This window comes from Desmodus rotundus, chromosome X, assembly GCF_022682495.2.
Source record: "Desmodus rotundus isolate HL8 chromosome X, HLdesRot8A.1, whole genome shotgun sequence".
Classification (NCBI taxonomy): Eukaryota; Metazoa; Chordata; class Mammalia; order Chiroptera; family Phyllostomidae; genus Desmodus; species Desmodus rotundus.
The window spans coordinates 90693883-90707642 of record NC_071400.1 but is presented as its reverse complement, the minus strand read 5'-3'; the positions used below and the strand labels follow the sequence as shown (position 1 = coordinate 90707642).

The window sequence follows — 13760 nt, the reverse complement described above, 5'->3', positions numbered from 1 at the left end:
TAAGGGCATGGGAACAAGGCATAAACAAAACGCAAATCACTAAGGTGGCACTTTTACATTTGTTTGTTCAGTTAAACATGATCAAATATTTGAAGTTATGTAACAATATTTTCAGAGAAACTTCTCATTTTCTACTTATTAGGTCATTTACATTCACATGACCATTTAATGCTAAATTTTAAAAGGTGTTTCTAATGGCACCTGCAGCTCATCCAGAGCACATGGCTAATGGCATAATTTACCTCTCAAGGATGTACATCCTACAGCTGAATTTTCATTTTCATTTATGTTCACAGGACCGTATTGATACTATATTTGAATATATGCTTTTCTTCCATTAAAAGGATAGTAGATATAATAAAAAATAATTTTGCTTCATTGACAAAGACACTGGCAATTATAAAGCTTCTTTTGTGCCCTGGCCAGCATGGCTCAGTTGGTTGGAGTATTGTCCCATAATCGAAAGGTTGTAGGTTTGGTGCCGGTCAGGGCACGGGTTCGGTCCCTGGTCCAGCCATGTACAATCCCCAATCTGGGCACATGGGAGGCAACCAATCAATGCTTCTCTCTCTCATCAATGTTTCTCTCTCTCCCCTTTCCTCTCTCTCTAAAAGCAATGAAAGAGAATGTACTCAGGTGAGGATCAAATAGATTTTCGTAGCTCCTGCACCACCTCTAAGAGACACAAAGAAGGTGGTGAGGGTGAGGGTGAGTGAGAGGGTGAGGTGAGGATGAGGATGGGGATGAAGGTTCAGGAGTATCTTCATTTCATAGATTAGCGCTGGGAAGGAATAACAGGTGAAGGACATAGGCACAATCATTATGAAGGTGAAAAACATCTAAGCCAGTTGCACTCACTATTGGTAAATTCCTAAATTACTACTTTCTATCTCTATTCTTTACCAGACAAATCTACATTTAAATGTTTCTACTAGGAAAACTTCTTTCCTGGCATAATAATTTGCTTGGAGTCTTTTTTTCCCCTATACTCAGCAAATTTCACTTCTAGGCCTGTGCAGTGAAAAATACAATTCCCAGGTCAAATCCGGGCCCTCAGGCTGCTCAACACAGTCCAGGCCTGACTGGTGGAGTGTGGTTACATTTGTTTGCTACCTTGGGGGAGAAGGGGGACAGGGGCATGGGGGTACGAGGGCAGGAAAAGGCTCTGATATGGAGATTCATGGTCTTGTATTCCACAGGACATTCTCAGGAAGACTCAGAGCCAAACCAAGGTCTTTGAAATTCATGCAATTACATGACCAATTACGGACCAACCAACAACATTCTCTTAACAGTATATTTGCAGAGCAAAAGTTCTTAATTTTGCCAAAGTCCAATTCAGCAGTATTTTCTTTCATAGATTGTGCTTTTGGCATCATGTGGAAGAACTCTCTTCTCCTATGTGTTCATAAATAACTTTTTATGTTTTACATGTAGATCTGTGGTTCATTTTGCATTAATATTTGTACCATGTGTTAGGTTCAGGTTAGGGTTCACTTGTTTTGTCTGTGGATGTCCAGTTGTACCAAAAGCATTTCTTGAAAAGATTATCCTTCTTTCTTAAATTTTCTTTGCACCTTTGTTGAAAATCAATTGGCTGCAATTTTATGGGTTTGTTTCTAGATAATCTATTTCAGGGGCCAGTAAGCTATACTCCCTGAGCCAAATCTGGCCTGCTATCTATTTCTGTACAGCCCGCAAGCTAGGAATAGTTTTTACATTTTTAAATGGTTTTGAAAAATCAAAAGACTATCTCAAGGAATGTGAAAATTATACAAAATTCAAATCTGAGTGTCTATAAATAAAGTTTTATTGGAACTCAGCCATGTCCATTCATTTACATCTGTGACTGCTTTCGCAGAGTTGCGACAGGCAGCATATGACCCATAAAGCCTAAAATATTTACTCTCTGGCCCTTTACAGAAAAAGTTTGCCAAGCCCTGTTCTAAGATATGGGGATCTTTATATACATCCATGCAGAACCTCAGGGGCTCTCTGAATGCCACTATAAAAAATACTCTAAGGACAGAAGCCTTAAATAGAAACTCTGAAAGCCCTGAGGAAGGCAGAAATGGAATGTATTTAATAGCTGGCTACCCATTCCAACTAGGGCTACAATATAAAAGTCTTAAGTAAAACTATTCTTAAAAGGATGAATTTTACTGCACTAGATAGTTAACTATAAAATGGGGGAAATTTAAGTCTAAAGGATATCTATTTTTAATGACATTTTTCTTAAATGTCTCCATGAATCATAAACTATGAAAAAATATTTGTAATGTGGAAGATGATAGGTTCATGTCATGAATATAAGTATTTTTATAAAAATCAATTGGAAAATTACATGTGAAATTTTCAACTTCACTAATCATTTTTAAAAAATGTGAAGTTATCAGATTAGCAGAGATTAGAAACAATGACAATATCTAGCGATGACAAGGACAGGGGAATGTATTGGCATATACTCCTGTGGGGAGACTAAACTGGCACAATCTCTCAGAACATCGCTTACATGCCTTTAAAAGGCACTCAGGCAGCATTACATTCAGCAACCTAACGTTAGGAAATAACTGCTAGCAATTACAGGGCACTTACTATGAGCCAGGCATTCTAAGTGCTTTACCACCTTTAACTCATTTACTCTTTACCACACCAGGAGGTAGGCATGACCATCATCCCCATTTCACAGATGTGAAAACTGGGGCACCAACAGATTGATTAACCTGCCCAAGGTTACACAAGTAGCAGAAAGTGGCAGAAACAATTATGTGCATGAGGATTTACAAATAAGGTGGTGATTATGTGCAACACCATCTAAAATAGGGGAAAGCCAGAAACGAGCCATATATAAAAGAGGCTTGTGGCCCTGGCTGGTGTGGCTCAGTGGACTGAGGGCTGGCCTGCGAACTGAAAGATCACTGGTTCAATTCTCAGTTGTGGGTTGTGGCCAGCTCCCAAGTTGGGGGTGTGCAAGAGGCAACTGATCAATGTATCTCTGGCCCATCGATGTTTCTCTCCCCTTCTTTCTCCCTCCTTTCCCTTCCTCTAAAAATAAATTATAAAAAATATTTGAAAAAGAAGAGGATTGTGGTACTCCATACATTAGAATGCTAAGGAACCACTTAACCTTGCTTCCAAAAATAGGCATGATATATTTTGGGGAAAGAGAGTTAAAAATAGTGTGTATGATATGATTGTATCTTATTTTGAAGTGTTTGTGTTGTGGGTGGGTGTGTGTAGAAAGTCTGGAAGAATATAGCTCGAATATTTAGAGAGGGATCTAAAGGTGGTGAGGTCACAGGTGACTTTGAATTTTCTCTGTATTTGTCTGTTTTGTTCTCATTTTTCTCCAAGAGTATTATTTATATAATTTTAAAGTATTGCTTAAAAGTACATCCCTTAAGGGGACAGTGGGGAGAGGGGTTTTCAGGAACTACTATAAAGGACACATGCACAAAACCAAGGGGGAGGGTGGAAGTGGGGGAGGGAGGTGGGTTAGGCTGGGGTGGGGAGAAAATGCAGACGACTGTAATTGACAACAATAAAAAAAAGTACATCCCATGCCACCTGCCATCTCGGAAACTGTATTTTCATAACATGCAAATGTGAATGTAAAAACTTTGAGTCACTTGAATAAGATGGGGGCTATACAACTATAATAAATTATTTCATCCTAAGAGAAGTTAAATAATGAAGGGGATCTTCAAGGGTAAGTACTGACCTTAACCTCAGGACAGTTCAAATACCAAGAAAGAATTTCCAGTCACTGAACATTTGTCTTTTCTTCTTCCTACAATAACTTATCACAGCAACAACTATAGTTTAACTTTTAAATTTCTAAAGCATTTTCAGCCACACCACTTCATTTCATTGTCACAACAGCCCTCTCAGAGTTAATACAAATAGAAAGGATGGAAATAGAAAATGGGCAAAAAGGGAGTTTCTCTAATTCCGTATGGTACCTGCAGATTCTTCTCTGTGTGGCAGGAAAAAAGTATCCTAAGATGCTGTCACAAGGATTACTGATGTCCTGCCACTAAAGCACAGCACTCTGGAGAGAGATGACAATTAGGTTGAACAAACACAGGGTTCCTTTTGACAGTTATATAATCTATGGCCACACATGGAGCTGGGAATTTGCAGCAACTATAACTCATCTGCCTAAGAAAAATCTGCAATCATCACCATCAAAATGTTGGGCTGGCATTGTTTTGACTGTGTAACTAAAGAGAAGTTTTCTCCCATCTCAAATCCTACATTTCCCATCCTCATCTAATTTATTTTTAAATATTTTATTTATTTATTTTTAGAGAAAGGGAGGGAGAAAGAGAGCAAGAGAAACATCAATGCGTGGTTGCCTCTCACGCGCCCCCAACTGGGGACCTGGTCCGCAACCCAGATATATATTGTACCCTGACTGGGAATTGAACCCGTGACCCTCTGGTTCGCAGGCCGGCACTCAATCCACTAAGCCACACCAGCCAGGGCCCATCCTCATCTAATTTAAAACTGCATGTTTGTGAGGATGCACAAGCTCAGTGAGGAAGTTTTGATGAAATACACTATGGTGTGAGGATTCTTCTCAACCATCCCACTGTCCTGGTAACTTGAAAGGGGAAGATAAAACAGCAAAGTGTATTCCTTGGGATTGCTAATACTCCTAAGAGGAGATATATTGTGACTTCTGTCTTGAGAAATGACATATACAGCCTAACAAGACAGGCCCTATTACAAGAAATATATCCTATGACATAAATGACTCATTTGCTGAATACTGATATTTTTCAAACGTGTGTAAACCCAGATGATCCCAGACCTGTGCTTAACTTCTTTGTTCACTCATAAAACATGTCCTTCTAATGGGTCTGTCAGTGTATCATCATTTTCAGGGTGGCACCTGCTAATTTACCCCTCACCCCTGAAACCACATTTAATCCTAGCATTTGAGCTCTGCTAAAAGCTTCAGCAGTTGAGAGAGAAAGGGTCAAGGCCAGCAATCTATTTAGCTGATTGGTTCTCTTATATAGAGCCAAGAACCTTTCTTGAAATTCCTAAAGACACTTGTCTTTGAGGAAACAACCTTACTACCTGTGGGGCGGGAAGCAAGAAAGTCTGAAGACATTTTTCTCATGAATAAATGTTTCAATGAATGAATGAATGGAAGGGAGGCAGGAGGGGAAAATAAACATTAGATCAAACAATAGAACATATAATCACAGAATGACTTAGTAAGGAGCTCAGGATTCTTGCCTTTTTTTAATGGTAAAAGCAAGCAGAAAACTTAGTGGCACATGGGCCCAGAAGAAAAGAGGAAGGCAGAATACACTGGCAGGAAAGGGGAAGAAAGAAGCAGAATGAGAGGGCTTAAGGCATAAAAAGAACCAACATTAGCCCTGATATGAGCTCATCATTTCCTCTGCACTGGCTATCATTTCATTTCTGTGGAGGTGACAATGGAATCAGAAAGTCATGGGTAATCCTGACCGTAAGAGATCAGAAACATGGACACCAAAATGCATGCAAAAGAAACACATGGACAGGTAATGGCGTGGTGATACTGTTTTCCTGATAAGATCATGATAATGTCATCAGTGTACCCAAAACAAGCAAACAAACAAACCCCACAAGCCCTTGCCCTAGATATTTAGCAACAACGGGTGACTCAATGAGTATACAAGTCACCTCTGGGAGTGACTGAGCTGCACCTACCACAAGCATCTGACTGCCCCACAGGAAGTTTGGACAGTACCACTCTGCCCAGTCCAGGCCCCAAGTTCAGAGTCAGGGGACACCTCTGTCCTGGCTCTGCCACTGACTTGCTGTAAGAACCTTGGGAAAGTTGATTCCACAGCTGTGCCTATTTCTCCTTTTTTAATCTGGACAGAACACCTGTGGAGCCACGTAATTCCCAGGGCTGCTGTGAGACTGAACTGGGGAGAGACTCAGGGGGGAAAAGGAGTGGTGATGAAGCATTCTGGGCTCTTGCTGCCAGTGGCCCAGAGGATCCTGCACTGGGAAGCTGCAGTCATGTAGGTAGATTGAGCCGGTACTAAGTTAAATGATTACCTGTTGACTGGGAAAGAAGGGAGGAAAACACACTGAGGGAGAGATGGAGGAAGCTGGGGCCATGAGTACTCAGTCCTAACTCTGCCATCACTACAGGGTAACTCCAAACATTTGGGCTCCGTGGTTTGATAAATCCTTAGGCAGAGGCAAAACTGCCAGTTTGTTTTTTTGTGTGTATTTCTACCTGTATCTAATCCTGTGGGTTCCCTCTTTCTTTAGGGTGCATCTATAACCCTGAACATCAATACTGGCTTATATTGTCTCTTTCCCTTTCCCTCCATCTCCACTGCTCCATGATTTTAGCCAGTAATAGTATCCTTCCTAGCAATGATCTTGATTTTGTCAAATAGGTATATATACCCAAGAAGCAACAGAGGGGCTGTGTCTGCTTTAATAAGGGTCAAAGACACGACTACTCAGGGGATTGTTTTTATAAGAAATACCTGAAGATCCTTATTTACAAACAGGTCACATGGGAAGCCCTTCCTCTCAGACTGGGGAGGGGAGTTAGCTGGGAGGAAAACACCATCACTCTGAGGCCAGGAGGCTATAGGCCACAGGCAAAAATATTATCCCTCTCTCCACAGCTTGGCTCATTGAGCATCAAATAGCAATGGACAGGACAAGGGGCACCCTTCAATGGTGGCCATCATCACAGCTGTGCGCAGCCTGACCCTACCAGGCTGCTCTCAGCCCTTCTCTAGGGAGCTTCTCTGGTTGGACACCAGACCCAGAGGCTTCTGAACCCTTTCAGCCATGCTCTGGGCACCAATCAGGAAGGCAGGGATAGGAGCGGCAGGAACACAGACAAAGGAGCTATTTTTGAGTGACTGGAAATAAAAACTAAACACAGGTGTGTTCTGCACAAGTGGAAATGTTCCCAAATCCACAAGAAATCTTTATAAATAACCTAAAAAACAACCCATTTGGGTTGCCACATTTCATCCAGGTTTCCAGGGACACACACAAATACTTGGGGTCTTGCTACATTATTTCAGGAATCGTGGAGGGCACTCCCAGTAAAGGTGTCTGACTCATTTTCTAGAAATCTACAGGAAGTGACAATCTAGGGCTAAAAATGAGCACAGCGCCTGCCTTGCGACACCTGCCACGGCACTGAAAGCAGGGCAATGCGAAACCACCTTCACTGACTGTGAAAGGAAAACATGACTGAATTTGGGGTGAACTGAGAACCTCTACAGCCAAAGCAATCAGATTTCACAGAGCAGCAATTCAGATCTTTCATCGCAACTTATCTGTGCAATAAAGACGCACACACGACTTATACGTACAATAAAGACGCACATCCAAATGCATATTAAACACATCATGGTCAAGCTGTTCACTTTACAATATCAATAGCACACAATCATCTCAAGGAAATCTGAGTGATTCCTTAACTCAGAGGAAGATTTAAAAATCTTCTACAACATCAACAGGGTTTGATAAGACTCAGACTCCATTTTTCCCACTTCCAGCAGGCAAAATATGTATGGCCCATCTTTTCCTCCAAATTCTTGTTGAAAACTCACCCATTGTGAATTCTGAACTATTTCAGGTTGATTTTTCACCACTGTTACCTACTTCATGGCCTGGCGTTCCATCCTAACAGCAAACTGGGCCCAGGCACAAGAGCCCTTTCACTCCCATTTCAAGATCAGAGAAAGAGCAGCTGAAGTTGAAGTGACAATTCCTTGGATTACAGGTACCACTCACTGGTGGACCCCTCCCTGTGAGAAGCACTTTATACCCAGCACCTTAGTAAATCCTTACGGCAGCCCTGTGAGGATTTCCCCGCTTTTGAGCTGAGAAAACTGAGGCTCAGAGGGTTAAGTGACATTCCCAAAGACTCACAGCCAGGAGTCGTGTTGCTGTGATGCAAACCCTGGTTTCTCTGAGTTGGTGGCCTATGTGGGACTTGTCAATGTAACAGGCTGCTTCTGACAAACTGGAGTGCTAGGTCATTAATAGGAATAAAAATCAAAACCTACAGAAGTTTAGGATATCAAAAGACCTGACTGCATACACCATATAATATAATAATAATAAAAACAAAATGATGGAGTACAAAGGACTTTTTTTAAGTGAGAAGCTCACAATGGGCCTGAGTACATGAAACAGCGTAAGTTAAGACTTGTGTATTATCAGCTACTAACAACTTAGCTGAATGGGTAGGCAGAGGGCATCTGGGCAGCAGGAACACAGTCTGGGTCCAGTTAGGGAGGACACACGGGTAGGACTGGGACATCCTGGGAGAGTTCATTCATGTAGAACAGCGACATAAACCAAGGCCAGAAGGCTAGACTGAGGCTAGACTGCCTGGGCCACTGAGTGTAGCATAATCGAGTTGGATTTTACAAAAAAGGAAAGTCACTCAAAACACTTTCATTGGAGCAGACGGGTTCCAGCAGCAGAGTGCCACTATGAAATGGTAAAAAGGGGCTGGGGTGCTAGGGATGAAGTCATCCTCCATCCTCAGCCACCCCAGGGCTCTCCAGCAGAGCAGGTACTGTGGAGGGTGCTGGGAGAGGGAGGAGCAGCCTCCAGCCTGAGCCTGGCTCTACCATGGACAGGAAGTGGCTGAGACGCAGGAGGGAAGAATCCCTAAGTTCTGGTGCAGTGTGGATGGGACCAGGAGAGAATCCCTTTCTGACTAAGCTCTTTTTATCAGACTGGAGGTAGGAAGGAAACAATCAAGATGAATGTACTGTCATCGTATGTAATCAAATGACAGGGACTGGAATGGTATGCTACAGTAGAAATAGACGTGTTCAGGTAGGGACTATCCGCAGCGGGTTTTTCTTTTTCCAAAACATTAGATATTATTGATATGCCTGATTTTCAATTAAAATGAGGCTTCCCCCACTCCAAACAAAAATAGAAGAGTGAGTGCCCCCATGATTAAGAATGGTAGCTACTGAATTCTCTGCTTTATCATGCAGGAGAAAGTGCTCTCCCCCTTTCTCTGTATTTGTGCTATTCATTGAAGTATTTGTATTATGCCTCACACCCACTTAACAACTTCCCTCTCCCCACTGTTAGATTAAGGGTCTGATTCAACAAAGGGAGTGCTCCATGCAGAAACAAGAGGCCGGCATTTCCCTTCCTCTGATTTCCTCCCACCAGGAAAACACCAAACACTGATAGAGATCCACAAAAATAAGTTCAAGGAGAATATTTACATGTAAAAAGAGGGATGAGTTCTTGAGCAATAAGAACAGTAGGGAATACTTTGCTATTCCAGAAAGGTGCCTGCCCCTGGCATTGTCTAGCATACCGCTTTCATATGGAGCGGTGAGAAGGCCAGCTCTCTCCCTAAAATAATTTGACATTTTGCAAGCTACTTAAGCTCTGGGGTCATCAGCTGTCTGGCATGGTAGGTTCAGGCACTTAAAGCACAACCTCTGTACCCACTTCTTAAAGATAACTTCCTTGATTATAAAGGTAAAGCAAACTGATCACTTAGGGTGGGGAATGGGGGGGGCAGGAGATGTGGTCCATTCCCTCTCAGTAATGGCCAGAAGCAGCGGGACCCAGGGCCTACCTCCCACACTATCCCCATCCCCTGTCTTCTATCCCCACACCCTCCACTCTGCCAGTGCTTCCCAGCCCTGCATGAACGCAGGCAGCCATGATACCTGTGCTAAGGGAGTTTACGTGTTCCCTGCCACTCACCTGGATATAAGAATAAAGCAGCCTTGCCTATCTTAAAGATGGTTCAGCTTTTCATCATATTTGATCATCATAAAATTCCCTTACCTCAGAGAAAAGGCCATACATTCTAAGAATCACTTAAATAATTTAATCTTTCAACCATCTACTTGGCGAGTAGCACTGCATGAAAGCATAAACAGTACATGGCCCAGGCCCTGTTAAGCAGCATCACTTCAGACAGGTTTTATAGCTCTCTGTATGTTTACAAGACTCTGCCCATAATGATAATAAAATGGTTCAACCTTCTTAGCCCAAACAAGACAGGCAAAATTCTCTCAAGCATGCTACCTGTCTTTGATCTGAACAGCAAACATTCTTTAAGTACTTTCTGCCTAAGAAGCATGCCCTGCCTTTTTAAAGTTTCTTCTTAGATACACCATCACCCAGACCATTGCAGCCAGGGCAGCTGTGCAGTTCGGGTCTGCAGCCAAGAAGGCTGCCTTCTGGGTTAGCCCTTCTGGGACACGTGTTTTCTGCAGAGCCATGCAAATCTACAGCTGGCTCTGAGGCAAACCAATTCTATTTGATTTTTAAGTTCATTCCTTCACCTGGATACACTGGGCTTTGCCTGATCATGAGAGAAGACATAAGAGTCTTCCTGATAAGTTTAGGACCATGGAAACCTAGAGTTTCACAGGCTAAAATAAAGCTTGTCCTCTGCAGTCAACACCTCAAAGCAGTTCACAGTTTAGAAGGCAGGAGGGAATCTTTATTTACCTTATTGATGAGAGTGACTATATCTCCTTCTTTGATTGTCAATTCATCATCATTCTGTGCCTCATATGGAAATATTACTTTGCAGTAATCCTTGGCTGCAAGAAGAAAAGAAAACATAACCTTTAAAATGCTTTATTTAATGAGCTGGTCCAGGAGATGTTCTCCATCATATTAACTTCAGGGGAAAGGACACTTATGGGATAGGATGTAACCACTGCGTAAAGAAAGGATCACTCTTAGTTTTCTCAGTTTGGGCTTACGCATATTTATTCTCTTCATGTTTTTCCCATTAAAAATCACATGATGTCATGAAATGCCATTGAGTGCTTTACTTATCTCAGGCAGAAAAGTAAAAAAGTGTCCTTGGTCTCAGGAAACTAAATGTGTATATTTTATATACACTTTCTTTCAAAGAAAGTCATGTTTATTGAACCTATATTTAAAGGAATTACAGATGAGAAAATTGAAGTTCAAGGATATTATTTAATTTCTCCTAGGACACATAGCTAATAAAGTGTAAAACTGAGGTTTTAAACTCAGTCTTTCCACTCCAATCTTATGCTTGTCCAACTAACCCCTGAGACACCATTAAATATACTTAATTTTTCTTTTTTTTATTGTTGACACTATTATAGATATCCCCATTTCTCCCCCATTTTGTCCCCCCCCCCAGCCTTTACTGCACTGTTATCTGTGTCCATGGGCCATGCATATATGCATACATGTCCTCTGGTCAATCTCTTCCAATCCTCCCACCCACCCTCTGCCCCTCTGAGACCTGTGCTGGTGAGGATGTGGAGAAAAGGAACCCTCATGCACTGTTGGTGGGAATGCAGACTGGTGCAGCCACTGTGGAAAGCAGTATGGAGTTTCCGCAAAAAACTAAAAATGGAACTGACTTATGACCCAGTGATCCCATTTCTGGAAATATATCTTAAAAAACCCAAACACTAATCAGAAAGAATATGCATACTCCTATGTTCACAGCAGCATTATTTACAATAGCCAAGATGTAGAAACTGCCCAAGTGCCTATCAATAGATAAGTGGATAAAAAAGCTCTGATATATTGACAAAATGGAATACTATGTGGCTGTAAAAAAGAAAGAACTCCTACCCTTTGCAACTGCATGGATGGACCTGCAGAACATCATGCTAAGTGAAATAACCAGGCGGTGAAAGACTAATACCATATGATCTCACTTGTATGTGGAGTCTAATGAACAAGGTAAACTGATGAACAAAATAGGACTAGAGGCATGGATATATTTTATATACTCTTTATTTTATATACCATTTTATATGCTCTTTGGGTGCATGCATAAGCAGACATACAAAAAGCAAAAACCAAAGAACAAAAAGCTTAATTAAAATTTGCCCTCACTACCTTCTTCCGCACATCACTAAATCAGAAACAGTGTATTTGTGTTTGTTACAAAGCTGAAATGGTACTCAAAACAATGAAAAAGACTCACTATGGTACATCTTAAGAGACCGATGTTGACATATTTTTATGTAAACCTGTATCAACAACAAAGAGGCAACAAATACTGACCAAATGTTCTTTACACACAGGTGTGTGTGTGAGGGGGTGACCTTGTATGAATACGTGCCATGGCCCCCGGTGGGAACCTGCCTATTCATAGAAGGGGCTGTTCATCAGCAAGAATACACAGCAGCCCTCACCAAAAAGGGTGAAGACATGAAGGTCACTCAAAATCAGTTCAAATATGTCCTAAATTATATGCTTTTGAAAGTCTATCTGATGTTAAATCTTCTCTGTGTGTACAAAACACCAGTTTAAAAGATTAAAAGCATTTGTAAGATGTTTAGGAAATTAAGACTTAGAAAACTGGGGTATGATGACTCAGAACAGAAGGTAGAAAGAAAAATTCAAGAGAATTCAGGTTTACTGAGATAGGCATTTATTATTCTGCATCAAAGTTAATGGCGCTAATGGCTTTAAATAGCCTTAAATATTTTCCCAAATTAGGCCAGTTCTTGCAGACAGATCATATAACCTAGAGAGATACACATAAGTATCAATGATATTGTCCATAGTACAATGTATATCACTGAAATGTGTTTTTTATTATAGTTAATGTTACATCAATCAAAGAGTGTTACATAAAATAAAGACAATAAAAATGTGTAATACAGATACACTGTGGTCTAGGGATGGTCTAGATAAGACAGACAGAGGAGAAGGGAAGGAGAGACAGAAGGACTCACTTTGTTCTATGCAGATGTCTTTGTTTTCTGTCCAATGTCATATCAGTTACATAGGCATCAGTTACATCACCTAGCCTAGTGTTAGAAACCTGCTGTCTTAGGGTACTCTGGGCCCCTAATGCCTTTTGCTCATTAACCATGCTGACGGGCACTAGTTCTAAATCCCACAGTGCCAAGTTGCTTTAAGATTCTGAGGACCAAATAGTTACCAACATTTCATCTCTCTCTAATTAGTAGCAGAAAACCTTCCAAATTCTGAATTGGCCAAATGTTCTAAAGGGAGAGAAAAAGTTAAGCATCTGTAAATTGGATAATGACAGCTCTTTGCCAATTTTCCTATTAACTATCTAATGAAATAGGACTACCCAACACCAAAACTTCCAACACTGAAACAAATACAGTATTATTGAAGAACTGCCCTGCAGAATCCAGCTTTGAGGATAATTCATTGGATCAAAATCATGGAGATGTGTTATAAAGAAGATAAGATACCATGGCCAGCAAAGAAAAAGAACAAGTTATGTTTCTATTCCTTTTCACCCAAAAGGTTAAGTGTGGTAGATGTTGTTGGTTAACCTCCCAGCAGCCGTCTCCCATCCCCTTCCCAGTTCTCAGAATCCTAATGTAGTCAGGCATCATAATGAGGAATAGGGACCCCTCCCACAGCCCTAGGGATGAATACAGGCAAATAACATTAATCTCACTCCCCTCTGTCAGTGACTGGTTTAAGGGTGAGTGTGTGATCTTCCAGCCAGTGAGATGTGAGAGGAAATCTGCTTGGGGGTGGGTGAGGGGAAAGCTGTTAGACTTTGCTCTGTAATTAAAAAAGAGAGACTCGAAGAAAACAGTTGCCCCTGCCTTCCTCTGTTCAAAGTTGTTTCATCCTTGTTGGCAGACAAACAGCACAAGGTTTGGCACTGTGGCAGTCATACTTCAACCATGAGAGGAAAGCCAAAAAATCACACTCAGGGGGTGACCCTAAGTCCTGACACTATTCAGATGTCTGTCTAATTAACCAACTTCAGAAGGCCT

At 41.4% G+C, this 13760-nt stretch overlaps 1 protein-coding gene across 5 annotated transcripts in view; it reads right to left on the bottom strand.

Annotated features, from left to right (window-relative positions):
- The window catches only part of SH3KBP1 (SH3 domain containing kinase binding protein 1), a 311830-nt gene that overhangs the window by 75175 nt on the left and 222895 nt on the right, over window positions 1–13760 (bottom strand). For all 5 annotated transcript variants that reach the window (XM_053917427.1, XM_053917429.1, XM_053917430.1 and 2 more), the window contains one exon: window positions 10498–10592. In XM_053917427.1, the coding sequence (XP_053773402.1) occupies window positions 10498–10592 (95 nt within the window). The remainder of the gene's footprint in view (window positions 1–10497; window positions 10593–13760) is intronic.